The sequence below is a fragment of the Mobula birostris genome, chromosome 10 (assembly GCF_030028105.1).
Source record: "Mobula birostris isolate sMobBir1 chromosome 10, sMobBir1.hap1, whole genome shotgun sequence".
Lineage (NCBI taxonomy): Eukaryota > Metazoa > Chordata > Chondrichthyes > Myliobatiformes > Myliobatidae > Mobula > Mobula birostris.
In genome coordinates, this window is record NC_092379.1 from 1,882,964 (window position 1) to 1,909,351 (window position 26,388).

Genomic DNA, 26,388 nt, shown 5'->3' on the forward strand with positions numbered 1-26,388 from the left:
AGGCTGCTCCCTCTGGTCCTAGATCCACCCATTATTGAAAACATGCTCTCTACATACACTTGGTCTAGACCTTTCAACATTCAATAGGTTTCAACGAGATCCTCCTTCATTATTCTAAGCTCTGGCTAAAGAATCTCCTCCTCATTCCTGTTCTAAAGTGATGTCCTTATATTCTGACACTGTGCCTCCCTTGTGCCTGGCAGACAATCTTTGAAGAGTAATGATAATGGCTGGGGTCGCCCATCTTGTAAAGACACCGCCCAGAAGAAGGCAATGGCAAAGCTCTTCTGTGGAAAAATTTGCCAAGAACAATCATGGTCATGGAAGGACCATGACTGCCCATGGCACATAATGATGGTGAGGGCCATCTCTGTTTCTAGACTCTCCCACTATTGGAAACATTCTCTCCATGTCCATCCTATCTAGGCCTTTCAATATTCAGGAGATTTTCAATGAGAGCGCTATTGAGTTTGCAAGATGTTCTAAGTTACCCAAACATGAGGGATAGGAACGTTAACTCAAGACAAGGTATCATGATGCCTCTCAACATTCAAACAATGAAGAGCGGACAAATATACTCCAAAAGGAAGAGCTGGATGCAGAAACTCGATATAAAGGAGACAACAGAAGACCCGAGGTTGTTCTAGAAATTTTAATGCATTTCCTTTAGTTTTCTGTTTCATAGCAGTGCATTGCCAGAACTGATAGTCTAGGTTGTACATTGGATTTGGGTGAATACAATAGTGATATAGCCATTTATAATTTCTGTGCATTGAACAGAAGTTACATGTTAAACACTAACATGCAGCAAACAAAACAGATCGTAGATCCACTGACAGTGACTCTTGGACAGGCTCTAAAGGAAGGAAAGCACTTTATCAACCCGTGAGAATAGGAAAAAAAAGTGGAAATAAGAACCGTGGGGGGGGGTGAACGTGTTGGAGAGCGAGTATCAGAAATGGCGAGAGAGTTTTCATCTGAAATACTCAAAAAGGCTTAAATAAAACTGTTTGTCTCTGATTTCTTCGGCAATAGCTGTAGTTTGTGGGACAGATACGTTTTTATTTAGAGATACAGCACGGAACAGGCTCTTCCGGCCCAGCAACCCCCTGATTTAAAGCTAGCCTAATGAAAGGACAATTTACAATGACCAATTCACCTACTCACTGATACCTCTTTGGACTGTGGGAGGAAAGCAGAGCACCCAGGAGAAACCCACGCAATTCACGGGGAGAACTTACGAACTCCTTAAAGAGGGTGCCGGAATTGAGCTCCAAACTCTGGAATGCCCGGAGCTGGAACAGCATCGTGCTAACCACTACACCGTTGTGGGTTAAAAATTCTCCAAGCAGATCTGCAAAGCCCGCATACCTTAACATATCTGCTGGGACTTCGCTGCTGGACTGGACAACACATGCCTGAGCTCTGTAAATGGTAAGAGGGTGACCTGACACACACCTGAACATCTAAATGTCTCACATATCAGTGGATACGCGTCTTCTCACTCCATCCTAACCACCTCATAATGTCATGTGTATGTGTGTCTCAATGCTGAGTCCTGTGAGTGACACTTCATCAAATCGATCATGGAGCAGACACGCGTGAGGTGCCTGCAGGCGAGCAGAATTCTCCAAGGTTTCTGGTGCCTTGCTATCCACTTGTGGGCTTTTCCTACCGAGTTTTAAGACCATTACGACATAGAGTTAGGCCATTTGGCTAGTCAACTCTACTAACTAATAAATTCCAGCTCACCTGTACGCTGAACCAGAGCTTGCAATTCGTTAAAGTCATTCTCATGCTTAAATAATTATTTGTTGACAAGTATCATCAGGAGACATCTGTGTGTGTGTATATATATATATATATATATATATACACACACACACACACACACACACAAATAAAAGGACATATCTGTAAAAGTAATAATTTAACTTTTAAATATACGGCAATGTATTAGGTGTTTTTTTTAAAAAATATTTTTGTGTTTCAACATAAGTGCATGGTGTTATGGGGTGCCTTGGAACTGACTGGCTGCGAGAGATTTTAACTGCTTCAAACAGGAACCAGTATTTGCCTCTACATTTCTGGTGCGGTCAGGAACGAGATGAATGAATCAGGGTGTATTCCCCTATTGGCTCCCGGAGGTGGCAATTTTAATTCAGAAAGTGCATCTTGAAATGTTGGTGTGGATGTCAATTCCCAACTGAGAATTTAATCCCCTGTCTACCAAACAGCATTATAATTAGAGACCACAAGTCGTACTGTTAACCTCAGGGTCCATAGCACGACTAAGCAGGAGAGACTGAGCTAGAGAGCAAAAATAAAAGTGAGGAGAGGATAACCAACTATCAAATACAAAGGAGAAAGAGTCATTTTTATAAGGTAGAACTTGAAGAGCAAACTCCCTCTAAGTTTAGTTTTAAGGGTATAATTACAGGTCACGGCTGAGTGAAGACAGGGGTGGTGTGGCTCTGGACTTGCGTGCAGCAGAGGGGTGCGACAGACGCAGACACTGACATGCACCATCTACAAACACACGGTCTTGGTTGGTGGAAGAGGAGCTGGGGGGGGCGTGGGGGGTGAGGTGTGGGAAGCAGCAACAAGCAGCCTGCTCACCACCACGATAACTGGCAGCAATACTCTGGGTAGATGGTGGGTGGGTGAGGTGGTGCAGAACAAGAAAGGCCTTTTACACTTTCACACCCGTCGCATGCAGACGTTGGGCCGGGCCAGGCCAGTGAGCTGTGTGAGTGGGCTGGGGTTCGGGGCTCAGAGCCCGATGAGTTCGCAGGGAAGATTCCGTCACTGCAGAAACTATCGGGTCACAGTAAGAGTGAGCCCACAACTCACTAAGCACTTAAAGAGACAGCATTTCTTCCGTCACTGCATAAAAAGACCACTCTAAAGAAAGCGAATCGCTACTCCATGAAGAAGCCAACAGCCAACATTGATCTTGGCTTCTCAGTCTCCAAGCATTTTACGGCCTTTTGCCATGGTAAGGATTTTAATTGCATCTGAGGTTAAATAAACACACTTTCAAACAAACTGATTGGAAAGATTTCTACAAGAGGCTGTATTGTCCTCGCAGTTTGCAATATAGAAATAGAATGTTTAGGATTGATTCTGGCCGGCCAGTATCAATGTCCCACCTCTTGTCCTTCATATATTATCTCCTTAGTTTCATGGCTTTCCTTTTTGATACTTCGTCATGCCCAATATTCTCTCTGCTCTGTGTAAAATAATGTTCTCCTCAGTCAGTCATTCATTTTATTTTAGAGCCCCCAAAATGTTTTTATGGCCCTTAAATGGACAGTGGAAGAACTGGAAGCCATCTTGGTTGCATTTCCTTGGACAACACTTTGATTAACAAAACTTAAAACCAATTATTGAACCACTTCTACTACCACCATTTCTCCCTCTACTGCCCCATCTGGGACCGGGGTGGGGGAGCGGCACAAAACACAGGTTATCCGCTGCTGTATTTCATCTTTCATTGGCTTTATGAACCGATTACAACCAGCCAGGCCATTCATAAACACTGATGGAATCGAACAAAGAGAAGATTGATAAGGAAAAGGCAAGAGTTTGTGAATTAGATTAACACAAAGTTAAAATGGGGGGGGTGGTGGTAGAGGCAGGTACGGTACGTTAAGGGCATTTAAGGGACTCACATGGATGATAGAAAAGTGGAAGGATATGTGTGAGGGAAGGGTCTGATTTATCTTCGAGTAGGTTAAAAGGTCTGCACAACATCTTAGGCTGAAAGGCCTGCACTGTGCTATAATGTTCTATGTTCTATCCCATCAACCGGTTGCCACAAACAAATTGTTGGAGAAATTCAGCAGCTGAGCAACAAGTGAGGGAGGAAAGGAATTGATGCTTGACCCAAACAGCTGACAATCCCTCCACCTCCCCCCCCCAACAACACTGCTAGGCCCACTGAATTCCACCTGCAGATTGTCTGCTGCTCCAGACGCCAACATTGAGTCTCCCTCGTGCCGCCATCAATCAGTTCACGTTTACTGTGATTCCTTGTCATTCACTCATTCACTCCTTATTTGGCACTCAGCATCTCTGAGTGGAGATAGGGAGCAGCATCTTTCAAAGGGGAGAGAGAGAGATAGAAAGAGAGAGAGAGAGAGGTAGAGAGAGGTAGAGAGAGGTAGAGAGGGAGAGAGGGAGAGAGAGGGAGAGAGGTAGAGAGGTAGAGAGGGAGAGAGGGAGAGAGGGAGAGAGGGAGAGAGGGAGAGAGGGAGAGAGGGAGAGAGGGAGGGAGAGAGAGAGAGAGAGAGAGAGAGAGAGAGAGAGAGAGAGAGAGAGAGAGAGAGAGAGAGAGAGATATTGAGATTGTGATTGTTTCCACTAACGGGAGGAATGCATGATTTAAGATCCAGGAGAGAAGAACGCAGTGGGCTAGACGAGGAGAATGTTTGATTTTATCCTGAGAATTACTATGAGCTAGAATAAGAAATTCTGCAGATGCTGGAAATCCTGATTAGCACACACAAATGTTGGAGGATCTCAGCAGGTCAGGCAGCAGCTATGGAAAAGAGCAAACAGTCAATGTTTCGGTCCTGATGCCGCCTGACCTGCTGAGTTCCTCCAGCATTTCGTTGAGCTAGAATGTTCTGCCTGGAGACATAGTAAAAGCAAATTTGGTTGTGACTGCTTTCGGACGGAATGGGATAAGTGCATGGCTACAGGGATAATCAGATGGTGACTGTTTTCAAGGGCCAGTGTAGGAACAATGGACAAAAACAAATTTCTTCAGGCACAACATGGTTTTAACCAGATTTAACAGGATCACAGGACAGTAAAGCCTCAGTTATTGAAATATAATATATAAACGACTTTGTTTGGGAGCTGAAAAATAAAAGGAGCATCCAACTTCCTCCGAAATGATTCAAATTGACTGTTTTATTTGCAATTTGAAACTGGCAGGTGTGGAGTTTAGTAAGAAATTACATTAACCCAGTGCTGTTCATTTAACTGGTCTATGACCAGTTGTGCTTTTTAAATTCTTGTAACTTTCTGGTGATCCAAAATACTTAACCCCTGATAAATGGAAGGGGAGGAGGGGAAATAGGATAATGTATCGAACTAACGTTGTTTCTGAACTGAGAGCGGGTTTTTGTTTCCTTTTTGATTTGCTAGTGGCATCAGTATTCCAAGCCGAAACGGGCACTTTCTTTCTCATTTCAATCCCACGGTGCGTCCCTTTAAAGTGAACAAGTTCTGATCAACACCCATCTGATCCCAGCTCCGACTCCCATCTCACACTGAACGGGAATCCTGAGTTTGGCCTCGCAGGATGAACAAGTGACTGATGGTGGGCCATAAACATCGGAGAAATTATAACCAGCGAAGTCGCAGCGACTGACAGGCAGGAATACCGGGAGGAGTGCAGACGCCGGCTCCCAGCTCTGGCAAGCCGCACGGCGAACTGAGCTGCCCCCATTACAAACTGTGCTCTTTTGTCAAACCTTCAGACGCCGGGATTTCTGTAGCAGCCCGATCTGAGGGCTTTCCCTTACTGTGCTGGGATGACATTTTAAACGAGGGAAAAGAGGATTTGCTGTAACGAGGATCAGCTGCGCACATCGAGCTTGACTCATGCTCACGTTATCGCGAGGTTACAGGTTAATTCATTCATAAAAAGAACCAATCAGCACGGAGATTAAAAACTAAATTTTACACTTGGTTCACTCTGGGCAAGCAGTTACACAGATTGACACAAAAATATACACCTTACACACTGGAACATTTTGCTACACAGAGAAATTGTGAAATCAAACCAAATGTACAGAGATGTTGAACCTATCACTGCACAGGGACTTGCCCCTCCTCGGCCATGTAGATGCTGCGATGGTGATGGGGTGGCTATCTCTGGCAGAAGAGAGGGTTCTCCTTTGAAGCACTTCACAGCATCTTGGTGGCATGCTTGTTGGCCTCGTCGATGCGTGCTTTGTTCATATCGCCCTGCGGGAGAGACAGAGCAAAGTATAGTTTGCATTCTGCATGAGTGGAGTGGCTAGTGGTAGAATTTGTGCAAACGTGAAAACAAATGTACGTGTGCAAGTGCGGATATGTGTGTGCGTCTGTAAATATTTGTGAGTGTGTGTGTCTATATGTATGTGTGTGAATGTGTCTGTGTGTGCGTGTTTATGTGAGCGTGTGATGGTAAATTAATTGATTGTTGTGACAGTGCAATGTTATGACGAGGTAGATTGTGAGGTCCGGGGACCACCTGATCCTACAAGGGGGTCACTCAGTCATCTTAGAACAGTGGGATAGAAGTTATCCTTCAGGGGTTCTGTACCTTCTACCCAATGGAGAGGGGGCAGGAGGAGAAGAGAGAATGTTTGGGTGTTTGGGGTCCTTGACTATTGCTGGCTGCTTTACTGAGGCAGTACAAGGTGTGGACAGATGTATTACAAAAGTACTGTCATGGTCCGGTCCGTGGACTCAGGACTCCGGGTCTTCCAGCTGTCCCACGTTTGGTTGAGTTAATCATAGACACCTGATTCCCATCTTGGGGCTTGGAATATAAGTGGCCTTGGGGTCGAGTGTGAGCTGCTGGTTTGTCTTGTCAAGATCCCCTGGGAGCAACCTGCTGGTAGAGCGGCCACTTGCTATCTTTAGGCCGCATTGGTGTACCATTGCCTCATGGAGCTTTGCAGTCAGTAGTCGGAGCGGACTTTGCGGTATGGATTCGGCCGTTTCCTGGGCCAGCTGAGTGGCCATCAGCCACTCTGAGCTAGGTAGGGATCCGGCTGATTCCGTTGTTCTTCGGTGTTTGTCCCTTCTTGTCCTTGCCTCTGTGGGGTAAGTCAGGCCATTCTGCTGTTGCCTTGCATGGGAACCTGTCTTGTCTTTGCCTCTGTTGGGTAAATCTGGCTGTTCTGCTGTTACCTGATGGATGGTCCTGTCCCACCTTGGTGTGGAGATAAAGTTGAGTCCCAGTTTGTCCAAGTATAAATCCTGGCTCTATGTCTATGTACTGTCCAGTCTTGTGTTAGTGAAGTGTTAAAGGTGAGCCCTGGCTTTTTGAAGGATAAGTCCCGGCTCTATGCTAGCCCGTCTCCAAGCTCCAGCCTCGAGACCCCAGCCTCCAGTCCTGTAGTCATGTCATGTCTTTGCCTGGTTCTGGGGCCCGAGCCAGAGGCAAGACCCAGGTTCTGGGTCCTTGTCCAGTCTCTGGCTCGGAGCCCAAGCCCAGGCTCCTAGATCATAGTTCCTTGTCTGGTTTCCCTGTTTCTTGTCCATGTCCTAGCACAAGTCTATGTTCTTGTCCCTGCTCCTTGTCTGTATCCTGTCACATCCCTACTCTAGTCAAGTCCTGTTCCTTGTACTTCAGTATCTGTGTCTTGCATTTGGTTCCGCTCCCAACACCCCCAGTGTGACAAGTACATATATATCACTGTATACAGCCATGAGATTATAGGATAATAACCATAACAATCAATGAAAGACCCTACCCGGGCATTCAACCAGAGTGCAGAAGACAGCAAACTGTGCAACTACAACAAGAAATAAATCATAAGAAATAAGCACTAAAGAACATGAGATGAAGAGTCATTGAAAGTGAGTGCAGAGATTATGGGAGCAGTTCATTGGTGGGGTGAGTGAAATTTTCCTCTCAGGTTCAGGAGCCAGATAGTTGAGGGGTAATAACTGTTCCTGAACCTGCTAGTGTGGGGCTTCTATAACTTCATCCTGATGACAGCAATGAGAATTACATCCTTGTTGTTTGTATATTCTAGCCCTCTTGAAATGAATGGCTGTGTTAAGTAGACTGGGCAGCATTTTATCCTCAAAGGGTTGAGATGTGAGCAAATGGGTTTAATGAAGGTGCAGGAAACTGTAGATCAAACGTCGGTGAGTGGGAATGGGGCGGGCGGGCAACATCAGGGAACCAGGCGGGCGACGTCGGGGAACGGGGCGGGTGGGAAATTAAAGGTGAACGTGGACGTGCAGGCTGGAAAGGTTCGTTTCTCATCTGGGGTGAAGATGTTTCCAAAAGATGAAATTCAAACTATAAGTACGGTTGTCATCAATAAATCAATACATTTATCCGGAGAGCATTGTAAAGGAGAAGATACAGGAGACTGCAGATGCTGGAATCTGGAGCAATAAACATTGTGCTGGAGGAACCCAGCAGGTCTGCGGGGGAGAGGAATTGTCAACATTTCTACCAGTCATCTGTCCACCACCCCCCACACCCACCCTGACTCCTATCTATATATTATCTGTCTGTCTATATATTATCTGTCTTTCTATCTACCAATCTCTCTCTATCTATCTATCTATCCATCTATCTATTTTGTGAACGCACGTTGTCTAATTACAACAACGTGATCAATTATCCGCCTTTGGAGTGTGGGAGGAAACTGCAGTACCCAGAAAAAAACGCACAGTCGTGGACAGAGCATTCAAAGTTCTACTAATGTAAGAATTGAACTTGGGTCGCTGGGTGTTACGGTAATTGCGATACTTTTATTCTGCACTCCATTTCTGCTTTTCCCTTGTACTACCTCGATATACTGATGTTATGAAATAATCTGTACAGATTGCAAGTAAATCTAATTTTCCTACTGTACTTTTGGTATAATTGATAGTAAACCAATCACCAATGGGCAGTATGAATGTGATGGGCTGAAGGGCCTGCTTCCAGGCTGCATGTATCTATGACATTATTAGATCTTTGACCTGTGTTCTCTCTTACTCCTTGCCAAACAGCAGTGTTTTTCACTTTGTCCTTCAGCCAGAACTTTCAAGAATCCAACCGATCTCTTACCTTGACCACAATCCTGTCAATCTGGGCGTTCTGGGAGCCAATCTCATTGCTCATGTCAAGTGCCATGTGTCGTAGGTTGCCTATGATGCTGCCCACCTGATCCAGGTTCTCCTCCATCTCGTTTTCCCGAGCGTCATCTGTGACTCTAAAATCAAGCCAAGAGATGAGTTAAGCCAAATGTGAGGTGTTGCTTTCAGGGACAAATGTAAAGAGTGCACGGTTAAGGCAAGACCCGAAACAGTATTGATGAGCAGACTGATCTTGGAGTCCAAATTCATCGCTCCCTGAAAGAGTCAACACAAGTTGATAGGCCTGTTGAGAAGGCAAATGGAATGGTTGCTTTTATTAGGCAGAGAAGAGTTCAAAAGTCAGGAAGTTACATTACAGATTTATAAAACTCCAGCTAGGCTGCATTTGGAGTATAGCTTGATTATAGGAAGGATGCCAAGGTTTTGGAGAGAGTGCAGAAGAGGTTTACCGGATGCTGCCTGAATTAGTGGACACGTGATTTAATGAGAGATTGAACAAATTTGGGCTGTTTTAAATGGATGCCCCTCTATTTTGAGGCTGTGCCCTCTTGTCCTAGACTCTCCCACCATGGGAAACATCCTTTCCAAATCTACTCTGTCTAGGGCTTTCAAATTTGAAAGGTTTCAATGAGATCCCCTCGTCCTTCTGAATTCCAGCAAGTATAGACCAACATTGTGCATTTTCCAACATTGTGTTTCATTTGCCATTTTCTTGCCCAGTCTCCTAATCTGCCTAAATCCTTCAGCAGCCTACCTGTTTCCTCAACACTACCTACCAATCTTCGTATCATCTGTAAACTTCGTATCATCAATCTTCGTATCATCTGTAAACTTGGCCATCACCTATTCATCATCTAAATGATTTATACACAGCATAAAAAGAAGTGGTCCCAACACTGACCCCTGTGGAACACCACTGGTCACTGGCAGCCAACCAGAAAAGGATCCTTTTATTCCTGCTCGCTGCCTCCTACCAATCAGCCAATGCTCTAACCATGCCAGTGACATCTTCACTCTGAGGGTCATGAGAGTGTGGAAAGAGCTTCCAGCAGAAGTGATAGATGTGGGCCTGATTTCAACGTTTAAGAGAAGTCTGGAAAAGTACATTGGCAGTTGTATAGACAGCTATGGTCCAGGTGCTGGTCGATGGGACTAGGCAGAATAATGGACTGGCACCAACTAGATGGGCTGAAGGGTTTGTTTCTGTGCCACAGTATTCCACGACTCCATGATTCTATAAGAGGCTGATGGAGACCTGAGGAACACAAAATTCTGAGGGGCTGAGATGAAGTAGGAAACTTTCCCAGTTGCAGTGATATCTGATAATCGTAGAGTAACGGCATACAGAGGAAGTGGAGAGATCGCTATTTAATCCAGTGCATCACTGCAGTCTGTAGTGTACGGCATGCTAAGAAGTGGGAGTGTATTATTAAACTCTGGCTAGCAAAGACCGTAAGATATAGGAGCAAAATTAGGCCATTTGGCCCATCAAGTCTGCTTCATAATTCCAACATGGCTGATTTATTATCCCTCTTAACCCCATTCTCCTACCTTGATCCCATAACCTTTGATGCCCTTAATAATCAAGAACCTATCATCCTCCACTTTAAATATACCCAGTGACTTGGCCTCCATCACTGCCTGTGGTGACGAATTCCACAGAATCACCACCCTCTGGCTAAAGAAGTTCCTCCTCATCTCTGTTTTGAGCCACAGCCGAACCTCTTGTCCATGTCCGCATGCTTTTATACATTGAATTGCTGCCACATGATTGGCTGATTGGATATTTGCATTAATGACCAGGTGTACCTAACAAAGTGGCCACTGAGTGTCATTTTAGGGTCTGTTGGTCAAGGTGGGACATGTAATAGAACTTCTACAATTATAAAGAGTTATATAAAAATAAAGTTAGAGGTTTAATTAGGGATATGGAATACAATGTAAAGAGTATTACAAACAGCATTTTAAAGTGTGATGTCCGGGTAATAGTTAGCAAAGTAATGTCAAAAGGCTCACTGACTGAACGCACATTCCTGACCTGAATCACGACCAAGACAAATTGGCACAAAAGCATAAAAAGGTGCAGGGAGTGGTAGGCATATGTGTATACACCACGGGCACAACCCTCCCCACCGTTGGTAGTATCTACAGGGGGTGCTGCCTCAGGAAGGCAACAAGATGCCCACAGCCCGGGCCGTGCCATCTTCTCGCAGCTCCCATCGGGCAGGAGCTACAGAAGCCTTAAGTCCCACACCACCAGGTTCAGGAACAGCGACTTCCCTTCAGCCGTTCTGGGATTAAAAGGTCTTTCACATGAGGAGTGTTTGATGGCTTTGGGCCTGTACTCACTGGAATTCAGAAGAGTGAGGGCAGATCTCATTGAAGCCTATTGAATGGTGAAGAGGATGTGGAGAGGGTGTTTCCCATGGTGGGGTAGTCTGTGACCAGAGGGCACGGCTTCAGAATAGAGGGACACCCATTTAGAACGAGATGAAGAAGAAGTTCTTTAGCCAGAGACTGGTGCATCTGTGGAATTCCTGTGGAGGCCAAGTCATTGTGTATACTTAAGGCAGAGGTTGATAGATTCTTGATTAGTCAGGGCATGTAGGGATACGGGGAGAAGGCAGGAGTTTGGGGCTGAGAGGAAGATTGGATCAGCCATGATGAAATGGTAGAGCTGACTCGATGGGCCAAATGGCCAATTTCTGCTCCTATATCTGATGGTTTTCTGTTCCTGAATGAACCTTTGCAACTCTAATCACCATCTCCTGTAGCAACATGTGACTGCCTCACACAACATTTTAATTGTAATATTTCTTGTAAAGATTGTGTACAATTTCTGCTTTCCTTGTGAATCCTCAATCCAATGGCAAGTAGGGACGTCAGAACTTCCCAAGACAAAAAGCATCTTACCTGCGGATGTATCCACCACTCATGGCCATCTGCTCCCGGTCGTCCATCACTCGAGCTGGCTGGCTGGCCACCACACCGTCCTGGTTATTCCCCCACACCTTCTTGTAGGCTCCTCCAGCCTCAAAGTTCTTCAACCTTGAAGGAGGAAAAATGTACAAGGAGTTTGGTTGTTTCAAATAATCCCCACGAGGTAAAGCCAGCACCTTCCTGCTTACAGGCTGTGCCCCAAGACCACTTAATCACTTATGGCACAACAGTTACCATTATCTGGTTGAATACATTTTTTATATTAAGGAATGTTTTCCAAGAAGTTTCACTTGATGACCATCCAATAAGATTTCAGTGTAAGAAGCTGAAAATAGACATCCAATGGCTTGAATAACCAACCGAGAGCATGCAGACATGCCAGCAAACCCAGTCTCATTGACACTCTACTGCAAGCAACGTGCAATCAAACTGTTTCACCAAATATGCACACCCATTCAAAAAGGTATTTATAAAAAATGCTCTTTTATAAAACTGTGTTGGGTGGGTACCTGTTTTTTCTTTCCCCATTCAATTTTCCCTCCTTCTCTCTGTAGGGCGTTCTCTATCTGTTGGCATTTAGGTGATCAGGAGAACTAATTCGGTACTGATTTGAAATAAAGGCTGTGCAGACTGACAGTGCAAGACAGTTGGGTAACTGCATTGTCCTCAGGCCTCTTACTGAGTTGCTTTACGTGCCTGAGTCTGGACTGAAGCACAAAATCACCATGTAGCTATCCTCCATTCACTGTTTCTGACTGAGAACTTCGATTGGCCATTTGCACTATTGTTCCTAAGTCAAGTTTTCCTCCCTCTGCCTCTCGAAAGGACCGTTTTCCCCGAGAGAAGTGGCATTGTCATCAGCCCATTGCTGTGAATAGTTCCTGATGCTCTTTATTGAGAAAAGCTTTAATTTACACCGATATTTCAAAATCGCCCGAATGACGAACAACTCTCTACCACTGATTTACTTATAAGACCATAAGATCCTACAGGAGCAGATTTAGGCCATTTGGCCCATCGAGACTGCTCTGCCATTTTATCATGGCTGATCCACTTTTCTATCAGCCCCAATATCCTGTCTTCTCCCCGTATCCCTTCATGCCCTGACTAATCAAAAATCTATCAACCTCTGCCTTAAATATACATAAAGAACTGACCTCCAGAGCTGCCTATGGCAACAGATTCCACAGATTCATCACTCTCCTCATCTCTTGTTATTGTGCTCCACTACTTTGCTATACTGTGGTGTCACCATTCACTGTGTTACTGGGTTTCTCTATACTACACAGTAAACGTGCTCGATAGGTCAAGCCGCACATCTCTGGGATGTGAGTGAAAACCAGAATAGCCTGAAGGGTCTCCTTTGGTCGAAGAGAGAATGTGTAAACTTCATACAACAGGAGGTCAGGGTCAAACTTGAAACTTGGTAGATGTGAGAAGTTGCCTCCTGTACTGCTCACCAGTTTGCATCAGGACTGGCTCGGTACACTGAGTCACCTACAGACAGAAACCGTACACCTCTGAAAAGATGCTGCAAGCTCTTTCTACTACAGCCTTCTGTATGGACTATCACCTACTCACTGTCTGTCAACAAGCTGAGGAGTACCATGGCAATGGTGTGTAAACCCCTGGGGAACTGTGTATGACACCCTGGGAAATAGTGTGTGAAACCCTGGGGAATGGTGTGTATGACACCCTGGGGAATAGTGTGCAAAACCCTGGGGAACTGTGTATGGCACCCTGGGGAATGGTGTGTAAACCCTGGGGATCTGTGTATGACACCCTGGGGAATAGTGTGTAAGCCCCTGGGGAACTGTGTATGATTGAACCTCTGTTCCTATGTAATATGTGGCCAATGTAGTACTCTAGACCACAGGGCCATGCTGAGCAGGAATTGGAATTGGTTTGTGATTGTCATGTGTACGTTGCAGGCAAATCATTATGGTCAAGATGGTAAAAATGCAGAGTGTGGTACAGCAGCTAGAGAAAGCGCAGTCCAGTCAAACAAGGTAACATTCAGGACCACGGTGAGTTAGCAAATGAGAGGTCAGATAACGCTGGGATGGAAATTGTCCAAGTCGGGTTGAAGGTGCTTCTAAATTACACAGAAAAAGTATATAGCCAGTTCTCATACAGTCATAAAAACTACAGCACAGAAGCAAGCCTTTCGGCCCATGTAATCCATGCCTAAACCTTTTAAACTGCCTATTTCCATCGGCCAGCACCAGGACCATAGCCCTCCATACACCTCCCATCCGTGTACCTATCCAGACTTCTCTTAAACACTGAAATCGAGTTTACATGCACCTGTGCTGGCAGCTCATTTCCACATTCTCACGACCCTCTGAGTGAAGAAGTTTCCATTCATGTCCCCTTAAACTTCTCACCTTTCACCCTTAACCCATGACCCCTGGTTGTAGTCCCACCCAACCTCAGTGGAAAAAGCCTGCCTGCCTGCCCTATCTTTACCCCTCATGATTTTGTATACCTCTATCAAATCTCCCCTCAATCATCTACGCTCCAAGGAATAAAGTCCTAGCCTATTGTACCTTTCCTTATAACTCAGGTCATGCAAACAGAAAGAAAGAGAAAGTTAACCAAAAAATGGAAGATTTTATTTTGAGTCCTGCAGTCTACAAGGTCAACCAACTTCAACCTATCAGGCCCATTTCATTTGTTCCACCCACCCCTTCCAGCACATTCTAATAACAACTTGTTTTGTCTCTAATCTGAAACAGTAACTGTTTTCTCTCCACGGATGCTGCCTGACCTGCCGAGTGTTTCCAGCACTTCCTGCTTTTATTTCAGATAGTCAGCATCTGCTGGTCTATTATTTACAATTTATCCGTCGCCTCTCTCACTTGTACAATTACATTCAGCTCTGAAAAGCCATGGTGCAGAGCGGCAACTTATAGCTCGCCATCTCTGTTCGTCTGTAGTAGCTTTACACCACAGTTTCTGTGTAACTCTGCCTACAACATTACTTTTGTTCATGTTGCCTGTACAGCAGACTCTCACCGTCCTACGTCCCTGTTGTGAGAGGTGGAAACGAGTAAGGCCGGACAACAGGGCTCTGGTGATGCTGTACAGGCCAATTCCCTGTACGGTGGATACAATGGATTGCAGAAACATTCGTGAACTCCAACCACACCACGGACTTCGGCTGATGAAGACAAGAGGTCATCACAGGCCTATGCTCCACTGGGAGCTAAGGACCCAAGAAGGAGGAGACGAAGCCAGTACAGCAGGCTCTCAATTTCATCCCGGTGTTGGAAACTAGTCGGCATTCATCAGGCAAGGGCATTAACCTGATAGTGACTCATCAGGTATCACCTAGCAATCCGCTGGTTTAAACAACCGTGGGCTAAATCTCTTCCCCAAAGCTGCTCCACAGTGAGGTCTGCTGGTACTAACGCTCATTACGGGAAAAAGAGAACTGTCTTCCCCTGTGTGGGCTGGAAGATGTGGCCAAGTGCAAATCAGTCCTTTTCTATTAACGCAGTGGACCAAAAAATGGGATAGAATTATTCTATACATAACACTCTAAATCAGGGATTCCCAACCCCTGGGGTCATAGAATCATAGAGTTATAGACAAGTACAACACAGAGAAGGCCTTTTGGCCCATCTAGTCTGTGCCAAACCATTTAAACCACCCACACCCATCAACCTGCACTCGGACCATAGCTCTCCATACCCCCCTCCCATCCATGTACTTATCCAAACTTCTCTTTAACGTTGAAATCAAGCCCACGTGCACCTGTGCTGGCAGCACGTTCCACCCTCTCTCGACCCTCTGAGTGAAGAATTTCCTCTCATGCTCCCTTAAACTTTTTCACCTTTCACCCTATAACCCATGACCTCTGGTTGTAGTCACACTTAACCCATGACCTCAGATTGTAGTCCCACCCAACCTCAGTAGAAAAAGCCTGCTTGCAGTTGCTCTACTATACACCTCATTATTTTGTATACAGTACCTGTATCAAATCTTCTCTCAATCTTCTACATTCCAAGGGATAAAGTCCTAACCTATTCAATCTTTTCCCATAACTCAGGTCCTCCAGACCTGGCAACACCCTTGTGAAATTTCTCTGTATTCCTACAACCTTATTTACATATTTCCTGCAGGTAGGTGACCAAATACAATTTCGATGGACCCCTCAGTTAATGGTAGGGGTTGATGGCGTAGTGAAGTTTGGGAGTACCTGATCTTGGTCCTGTCTGTTTGGCCAGTGACTGACAGGCTGTTGAACTATTTTATCTTCCATCCCAATCTCGATGGTGCTATCGTAACACTGGTAGAGTTTAGTAACGGGCATTTTTATTCTCCACATTCCCAGGGAGATTCATTTGCACTGGGCTGAATAGTGAATGTTGACGTACTTTGTCCCCAGTTCTGGTTGGACAGTGACTGCAATGTGATATTACTGGTAGCTAAGGGTGAAAGTAAACAAATAATATTGAAAAAAGATCTAGTGCTTTACTGGTGTATATGATGAATAAACTGTTCTCGGCCTTCCAGCCGGGTACAGGAATTGATTTTAGCCGAGGTTTCGGTGACAAATTCTGCCACCTTCATGAGGATGCAGGTTGATGGGACGAGGCAGATTAATGGTTCAGCATGGACTAGATGGGCCTAAGGGCCTGTTTCTGTGCCATAGTTATCCATCACTCTATGACTGAAGAAATTGCTCAAGATTTTTTAACTCCTTACAGTTGTCCCAGTTCTTATCTGATGCATCTGTCTCTCTCGGGTTTGGTGGGATGGGAAGTAACTCACTAATACATCACAGAACGTAGACCACGGAAAAGTACAGCACAGGAACAGACAATCGGGTCCATAGCGCTGTGCCGAACCAAGTAAAATTAGGCCAGATAGACTGGTTGGACAGGAAACCTGATACTGTTCTAGTACAACGAAGGAACTTCATGTATTGCACACTCTGATAATGGAAATGCCCTTTACCAGCACTCCTCCACTCCACAGGGTCTTTGCTTTCGTACTGTGACATTAGCGTGGTTTCCATGCACTATCAATCCCTATCTTACAACATGTTACTAACGCACATTTTTGGAGAAATCGTGCAGGCCTATGGCTCATTGCTGGCCCTGCACAGACATGGAAAAGTTATAACTGCAGGGAGTTCAGAAATTTATGATATTGTGAACAAACATGAGGGCAATCAGATATCTAACGCCCTTCAATCCTCTTCAGACACTGGCTGAATAGTGCGGCATATCACAGATTCACAAATAGACAGAGATGGAAATGGAAACACAGAGTGATGGAGATTATGGAGCTGTGTGAACTGTGGACACACATCCGAGCAAAGCAATATCCCTCCTGTTATATTCAAAGATGCGGACAATGCTGTCCATCCCTAATGTCCTGACAAGGGTACGGTAGTTTTGAGCTGCCTTTCTGAGGAACAGTTAAGGTGCTCAAATAGTGGTGGGGAGATGCAGGATTGTGACCCAATCACAATGATAATATTCCTAAATCAGGATACCGAGGGGTTGTATAGAACCACAGAACACTACAGCACAGAAACATATCCTTAGTCAGGATACCGAGGGGCTGTATCCTTCGTCAGGATACCGAGGGGGTGTATCCCTCATCAAGATGCTGAGAGATTGGCTTTATCTGCCACGTGTACATCAAAACATTGAAACATACAGTGAGATGTGTTGTTTGCATCAACAACTAACGTGCTTTGGAGCAGACCACAAGGGTTGCCATACATCCAGTGCCAACATAGCATGTCCTCAACGTACTAGGACTTGAAGGGCCTATTCTGTACTATTTCTCAATAAAAAATGAATAGAATTAAGAGACAGAAAGACAAAGTAAAAGAAAGTATAAAAATAAATGTGAAAAAAAATCTCCTGGTAAATGTATTGTCAGAAGGAGACCCAGTGTTTCAATGAATCGCCCTTCATAGGCCGGGAGTGGGGGAGTGGGGCTTGCAGAACTGTAATCTCACCCATCCTCCACCATAATTGTCTGCCTGAAGCCACAAATGCAGCGTTCTCTTCAACCGCTCATAGGCGTTTGACAGAGGCCTGGTAAATCCTGTAGGCAGCATGGCAGTTAGTGCAGCACCATTCCTCACCAGCGTGCTAGGTTCATTTCCCACCGTTGTACCTTCCTCCAACGTTCCAAGGACGTTGGGGTAGGGTTAGCAGATTAGGGTTATGGGAGCCCCCGGCACATCCTTGACCATTGACACAAACAATACTCTTCACCGTATGTTTCAATGTACGTATGACACAAGGATAACGGGAGAGCAGTGTACATTGTTCAGAGTTACGGCTGAGACAGTCTCTCTCTCTCTCTCTCTCTCTCAGCACAGGCAGTGAACATGAGGGACGCATTAAACTTGTCGTATTCCCCGAGAACTGCACACCTCCCGTTATCATTCTGTGCAATTCGAAGGTTCCCTGACAGCCTCACTGCTCTCTCACAATCCCATAGTTGAAGCAAGAACAGGCTGTCTGCTTGTGGGAAGTGAAACAGACCCTCACATGACATTTCTCATTGGATTTCTATGCAGTTTTCATAGAACATAGAGCAAGAGCAGGAACTTTGGCTCATGGTGTTGTGCCAAACTATTAAACTAGGAGTTAAATGCCTCATTAAACTGATCCCTTCTGCCTAGACAATGTCCACACTCCTCCATTTGCTGCGTGCTCACGTGTCTATCTAAACACAAGAAACTGTACATGCTGGAAATCCGATCAAGTGCTGGAGGAACTCAGCAGGCCAGGCAGCATCTATGAAGGGGAGTAGGCAGTCGACATTTCAAGGTACCCTCCTGTTCAAAATGATGCCGTGAGATAACCTGCCCGGAGGGCTATGTAGGAGGGAAATGTTTGATTGATCTTAGAGTAGGTTAAAAGGTCATGGGCCAGAGGGCCTGTACTGTGGTGTACAGTAGTTCTGTCCTCTAATAACCACATCTTAAAATGTTACTTCATTTTTCAGGATATGGGCACTGTTCACGAGACTGGCATTTTTCTGCCCATCCCTGCTTGTCCTTGAGAAGTTAGTTGGGAGTGCCTGTGCCTTTCAGCTGACTGCGGAGGAGGATCTGGAATTTCAGGCCAGGATGGCACGCAGTTTGGAAGGGAACCCACGTCTTCTTTTCCTTGCTAGTGACAATAGATTGTGGGCTTGGCAGGTATCATTGGAGTAGCCACACATACTGCAGATATGGAACACCAGTGGTGTAGGGAGTTAACATTAAAAATGGTGGCTGGGACGCCAATCAAGTGGCTTGCTTTGTTCTAGATGATGTCAAGTTTCTTGAGCGTTGTTGGACTGTTGGGTTTGTTGTAGAGGAATGGTGCAGATGCCTCAAACTCAACTGAATTTTATTGACCACCCTGGCTCGTACCGTATGTGAACGACTCCCACATGGAATAAAACTAACTGAGGAATAACACTACTAGCTACCACTACATTAACATCTGTACAAGTGGAGCGTATTACGTCAGATGCCAGACTTGTAGCCTGTAAGTGGTGAGGTGAGTCGGGATACCCAACCTTCAGACTGTCCTTGTAGCTATCTGTTGTTCCTCTCCGCGCCTTGTGGTGCATCAGGGGGTATCCTTGCTGGTTCCTTAGCAATTGTCTGTTTTTCTATGAGGCCGAGTTGTTAGCTCGACGGTCAACCCAGCACGGATGGAAAGTGTGCGAGGAGCCAGCCGGATCTGAACCTGGGATCTCTCGCCTCGAAGTCTGGTGCTGATGCCACTACACCACTGGCTGTAGCCAAAGTGTCCGTGTAGAGTTTCCAGTCAATGGTGATCCTTTGGGTGTTGACAGAAACTGTCTCACCCTTTTGGGGAGGGAATTACGCAAAGAGTGATGGGTGCCTGGAATGCAATGCTGGGACTGTTGGTGGAGGCCGATACAATAGGACAATGTTAAGAGACTCTTAGATTGGTACATGAATGAAAGAAAACTGGGGGGTAGGAGGGAAGGGTTCGAATGCTCTTGGAGTGGGTTGGAAGGTCGACACAACAGTACAGCACTGCGCTGTTCTACGCTCTAATATAACTTTACATCATTGTCCAAGCCCTGTGGGTGTGCTGCTTCAGTCAGTCCAGGGATGTGGGGTTCACAGGCTGAGTCTTTGTGACCTGTTGCAGCCCTTGAGGTGCGGGCACTGTTGGAGGGCAAGTTCCAGGACACTGGTGAAGGGATAGCGATGTATCTGCAAGTCAGGGTGGCGTGTAGCTTGGCAGACAAATTCCAGCTGGGCAAAAGCCCCCGTGTTTTTTCAGCCCTCGCCGTTCCAGCTGGTAGAGGTCATGGATTTGGTGCTGAGGAGTTGCGAACGGCATTGAACACTGTCTAGTAATCAGTGAACGTCCCCACGTCTCACCTTGTGGTGCACAGAAGATGATTGATGACTGATGACGGTAGATGGGCCTAGATCTTGAGACTGGGAAAGCCCCCAACAATCACAACCATTTCCCTTTGTCAGAAGACTGACTCCACCCATTGGAGTGTTTTCCCTCAATGGCAACGGCTTTACTAGTACTCCTCGATGATGCATGTTGTGTACTTGGTATTTCAGTAATATTTGAGTAATATATTATTTGATTAAGCATTCTTTGTTTGTTTAAATAATTCATTACAGGCTATATGTAAAAGTACATGAATGGCATACGTCATTAGACCACCATGTCATAAGTGTGTGCCTTGCTAAAGTAAAAAACAAAACTAAGATACATTCTCCTGTGCTCTCCCACGTTCTTGCAATAAGATTTATGTTTTGGAGTTATAAAGCATAACACTGCACCATTTCGTGTTGTCTTGGTATGGAGGGCAGTCACTCTCTCTTTACCACTGAATATGAGCTCCCTGGTCTGTGTTTGGACTCAAGCTGTGACGAAGCCCAAAGGTCAAATCGGAAGTCCAGATGTTAAGGCCTGTTGGCCACAGGTGAGCCTGCAAACTTCCATGGGTTGCCTGAAGAGATCAGACCACTGTATCTGCAGGCCTGAGTCTGTGTTTGGTGATCAACGTGTCCTGGGGTTGAAGGCAAGGATTGAGGCCCGAGTGCGAATCGGAAGCCTGGAAGTCTAGGCCCATTGGCTGGAGACAAGTCTGCGAATCACTGCAAGTCTGCTGGGGAGGTCAGACCCTGGTGTCTGCAGTGCAGGACCTCAACCGTGTCCAGAGTTTGAGGCCTAGTTTTTGGTGATCGACGTGTCCTGTGGTCCATGCTGAGGGTGGAGGCCTGGTGGTTGAACCAGAGGCCTGAGAGTCAAATCAGAAATCTGGGTGATGAGGCCCATTGGCTGGAGGCAAATCAGCGAACCTCTGAGCCCGCTGGGGAGATTGGAGCCCGGTGTCTGCATATCTTAGTCTGTGTCTGCTGGAAGTTTGGTGTGAGGATAGAGAGTCTGTATGTGTGTAAAAGGAAGGGAGGAACGGAGCTTGGTCTTGCTATTGATGTTTCCTGCTTGTTGTGTTCTGTGTTGTTCTGCTGAGCATTGTGGGTATGTTATGTTGGCGCTGGAGTGGGTGACCACACACAGCCCAGCGCACCCTCAGGTCTGTTGTTCTACACATTCTGCTGTATGTTTCAATGTCACATGATAAACAAACCTGAATCTTGTTTCTTGGTGAAATGCAAACTGGGTATTGTGACCAGGCCATTGAAAAGCATGTGCTGCACGTTAGCACCGTCAATGGCACCTTGCTGCTGGTTGAGAGAACACCGGTTGATCAGAAATTAGCCAAGCTGGATTTGTCCAGAGTTTTGTGGATGAGACATACCTGGCAAATTGTCTCTTTGAGATATAGCTGCCCTGAAGAAGTTTAAATCTTCTCTTTGATGGGAGTTCAGTGAAACTCTCTCTCACTGCTCCCCCTCTGTGATCGCTGGGGCTTCGCTTCTCTTCGACCATGTACCTGCCCAGACTGGCTACCACAGCCACGTGTCCTTCCTGGGAACCTGACAACCCTCCTCCTTCCCTTTGTCCCAGCTTCCTTCTTCTTCAGCCCTTTACCTTATCCACCTATCACCTCCCAGTGCCTCACTTCATCCTCACTCCCTCCACCACCCAGCTTTCTCCTCACCTGGTCTCACCTACCACCCACCAGCTTTTACTCTTCGTCCTCCACCCACTACCTTATTCTGGCTTTTATCTCCCTTCCTTTCCGGTCCTGATGAAGGGTTTTGGCCCAAAACATCGACTGTTTATTCCCCTCCATAGATGGTGCTTCCAGCAATTTTTGTGTGTGTTTAAATGTTCTGTGTTATCGGGTTGTTGTTAGTCTTGTAGCTGGAGTGGAACAGCTTGGCAGTGCACGTCTTCAGGACCACAAGCAGGATGTTGTCTGGTTTCGAAGCCTCGACTGTGCCCAGCGCTCTTGGCTGTTCCTTGGTGTAAAATGGACAATTAAATTTGCTGAAAGCCAGCCTCTGTGATGGTGGAGGAGTCAAAATCTGTTCACAATTTCAGGCCAAACATGGCTTCGCGTTCATCTCTGAGATGCAGGTTCGGGTCCTCATTGAGGAGCGGGAAGTTCTGAGAGCCTCTTCTCTTGTCAGCTGCTTAATGGCCACCACCATTCTTGATCAGTTTTGATTTGCTAGTACTGAGACTGCTTGACCCTGTAGCTTCACCCTTCTGCAATCCTGTCACCTGGTCCTCGCCATACTTTAAGGTGAGCCTGGGGAGGACGCAACATGTTCCTGTACTATACCGTTCTGTTCTATGCACCCGTCTCCTCATCAACCAGCACTACCCTGACTGGCACAATCACACTGTGGTTGTCAGACACACAAAGGTTTGCTATCATGCCAGGAGCCAGTTGGCTGTCACATCTCCTACATGACAACACAGTTACATTCCAAGAGTACCTCATCGCTTGAAAAGTGCTTCAACGTATCCTGAAATGGTGAAAAGCACAGGTAAATGTAAGATTTATTTTCTTATAGGAGCTGGTTGCCGGGCAACAGGTAGAAACCACACCAATACGAACACACTAAAAAAGAGCAAGTTCATGGACTTTAAGCTCCCAGGCATGTCATATTTGAAAGGAACATAGTCACGGATAAATATACAGGCCCATTCAAAAGATTCTGCTATTGTGTACTCTATACCTTGGCAGGAGCACATAATCAGCCAACTTTTACATTTGTGTCCAGATCTTACCTCACACATCTCCTTTCCATGGCTTTCCCTTCTCGAATGAGCCATCTACCCTTCTCATTCCTAGCTTTCTCAACCCTTCGGAACTGGCCTTTAAAAATGGCTGACGTTTCTATAGTCTGGTGGATGGTTAAATTCTTTGCTACAACGCTAATCACCTTTGAACATCTTGGGAGACACCAAATGCACTTTGAGCTGTTTCCTTACCAAGTGCTTGCCCTGATACGGCAAGGAGAACATCTTGAATGTAGCTGGCACCACTTTGCTCAGTGTAAGGAAGCTTGTAAGCTTGTTGTTGGTGATCTTACTTCTGTGAGAATGGTATCCTGAGCAGGCAACTTGCCTCCCTGATTAACAGTTGTCACAGAATTAATTACCAGAACCCTTTGCAATGCCAACACCACACTCTTAAGGTTGCTTCAACCCCATTGATGCTAACAAATATTTATTAAAATTCTGCTCAAATCTGTTAATAGATTTCCTCCTCCCTTTTGAGTGTAGCATGCTTCAGCCCTAGAACCCTCTGAGGTCTTTACTCGGGCACTTCACTAATCTTATTTTCTGTCATTGATAGCCTTTCCATCAGCTGAGAAGGTCTAGATCACTATTACTCCTTCAAGCCCTTTTGCATCTACACGTCTCTCTTGTTCTGAGGTCCTGCTTAGGACTCCTTGAGCAACCTTTGGATCACCAGAACACAGTGAACTGCTCAGGGCTGTCACCCTTCGTCAGACCTGTTTCCCCATCCGCAGACGCTACCCGACCTGCTGAATCTCACTGTTTTTAAACCAAATTTCCAGCATTTCTTATGACTTTAGATTTTGGCCCTAGCTTCAGAGTCGTATTTAGTGGCACTGAGCACTTGTGATTAGGCTTGGCACCTTGCATAGGTGATAAATAACAAGGTTGTTTTAGTCTTTCCCCTTTCAGATCCAGAGTGACAAGTTGCTCGTTCCCAGCTCCTTTGCATCTCGGTGGAAATTGGGAATTAATTTCTCAGGGAATGAAAAAACGGGCATATTTGCAGACTGCTTCTCAAAGTGTGATTGGTGTATGAGTCTGTCAGTAGCTAGATCAGCAAGCAGCATGCAGGCAGGCAGGCGGCCTCTGGGACCGACAGTTGGCACCTACTTATTGCAGGGGCAGGAACAAAGACCACAGCATTTGCCCAGATCCGACAGATTTTTTTCTGCTTCTTTCATGTCCTTATTGATCTGATCCATTCCCTCTTCAATCCTCTCCAATTGCTCTGAATGAGGAAGATAGTTAGTTTCCACAGACAATGACAACATACAAGCAAGGGGTTGCTGGAGCCCCAGACTGATTGGGACTGAACCGGCTCTCGCAACGTGGCTACAGGTATTCAACAAAGGAAGCTTTAAGCTAGCTGTATACCAATTGAATGCCAGTATCCTTCAGAGCAGGGGTTCCCAACTCCTTTCATGCCATGGACCTCTACCATTAACTGAGGGGTCTGTGGACCCTGGGTTAGGAACCACTGCTTTGGAAACACCACAATCAGTATGAGACTCTCTCATCCCTCTGAAGAAACAGGCTTGAGTGAAGGAAAAGAAAAGAGACAGACAAAAAAAAAACAAGCAGGACATAGACACAAGATAATTTCAACTTAACAGACCCTAAATCGGCCTCAGAAGTCCCTTTAGGATCCAGTGGTCGAGGGATAAACAGTAAACTGCTAACACTGTGCTGGATGTCTGGGCTCGTCAGAGATGTTAGCTCTAGATCAGGGGTTCCCAACCTTCTTTATGCCATGAAGCCCAACCACTAACTGAGGGGGGCGTGAAACCCAGGTTGGAACCCCTGTCCTACTGGTTTCAGTAGAAACCAAAGTCAGTTTCAGAGAACAAATTCTTTTATTTGGACCCATGAACATGCTTTAACTCCAAGTTTAGTTTAAAAAAAACAATGTTCAAGTACTTAATTCCATGGTCAAACTAGCCCACGGTGAGGTGAGGAGTTTTATAAATTTGATGCGACTTGGCTAACCTGAATCCATACCTGCTGGGAGACTCGCTTGCTAGTCTGAGTCGGACTAAAGGCCTTTCAGTAAAACATTAAGCCCCTCATTTTCACCCAACATGTAACTCAGGTGTGTCCCTGCCCCACCCACATTAACAAGCAGATACAGTTCATTCCTAACAGGGGATTTTCAATTCCATCTTAACAATGCATATCTCAAATTGGTTTCTGTCTGTGGAGAACTAAAACCACCAGAAAGAAAAGCAATAGAGAACTTGGGAAAAACCTGAAGTGGCTAGAATGTATGTTTTGGTCCAACAGAGATGTTGACGTAAATGGCATGGAGGCTTTTAAGAGGAAGCTGGGAAAACATAGGGCAAAGGAATAGCAAGAAGGTTAGATGAAAAGGTTTGGAAGGGGGAGCGTAACACTAATGGCAGGGTGTGACTGGCCAAAACACTGACGCCATGGCCTATCTCACCATAACACTGATGGTATGGTCTAACTGACTATAACACTAATGACATGGTAACTGACAGTAACACTAACAATGCGGTCTAACTGACCTTAACACTAATGACATGGTAACTGACAGTAACACTAACAATGCGGTCTAACTGACCTTAACACTAATGACATGGTCAAACTGCCATTAACATTAATGACATGCTCTAATTGACCATAACAATAATGGAATGGTGTAACTTACGATAACACAAACACGCTGGTCCAACTGACCACAACACTGACAGCACCGTCCAACTGACCACAACACTGACAGTACAGTCCAACTGAACATAATGCTGACAGTACGATCCAACTGACCATAACGCTGACGGCACGGTCCGACTGACCATAACACTGACAACAGGGTCTAACAGACTGAAACATTAATGACACGGTCTAACTGATAATAACACTAACTAAACTGTCTAACTGATGGTAACACTATGACATGGTCTAACTGACCGTAACACTAATGAAACGTTCTAACTGACGATAAAACTATGACAGGATCTAACTGACCATAACACTAATGACACAGTCTAACTGACCGTAACACAAACGATGCAAGGATGATTCCAGGAATGAAAGGGTTACCATACGAGGAACGTTTGATGGCTCTGGGTCTGTACTCACTGGAATTCAGAAGGATGAGAGCGGATCTCATTGAAACCTTTTGAATGTTGAAAGGCCTAGACAGGGTAGATGTGGAAAGGATGTTTCCCATGGTGGGAGAGTCTAGGACAAGAGGGCACAGCCTCAGGATAGAGGGGCACCCTTTCAAAACAGAGACGTGGAGAAATTTCTTTAGCCAAAGGGTGGTGAATTTGTGGAATTTGTTGCCACATGCAGCTGTGGAGGCCAAGTCATTTGGTGTATTTAAGGCAGAAATTGATAGGTTCTTGATTGGACATGGCATCAAAGGTTACAGGGAGAAGGCCAGGAACTGGGGTTGAGGAGG

General features: G+C 45.6%; 1 protein-coding gene across 1 annotated transcript in view; it reads right to left on the reverse strand.

Moving 5' to 3' along the window:
- Window positions 1-5,847: 5,847 nt before the first annotated feature.
- Window positions 5,848-26,388, reverse strand: part of LOC140204419 (synaptosomal-associated protein 25) — a 111,188-nt gene continuing 90,647 nt past the window's right edge. The window contains exons 5-8 of the mRNA XM_072271140.1: window positions 24,075-24,192; window positions 11,743-11,877; window positions 8,801-8,945; window positions 5,848-5,982 (exon numbers count right to left, since the gene is read on the reverse strand). Coding sequence (XP_072127241.1) covers window positions 5,923-5,982; window positions 8,801-8,945; window positions 11,743-11,877; window positions 24,075-24,192 — 458 coding nt within the window. The 3' untranslated portion in view covers window positions 5,848-5,922. The remainder of the gene's footprint in view (window positions 5,983-8,800; window positions 8,946-11,742; window positions 11,878-24,074; window positions 24,193-26,388) is intronic.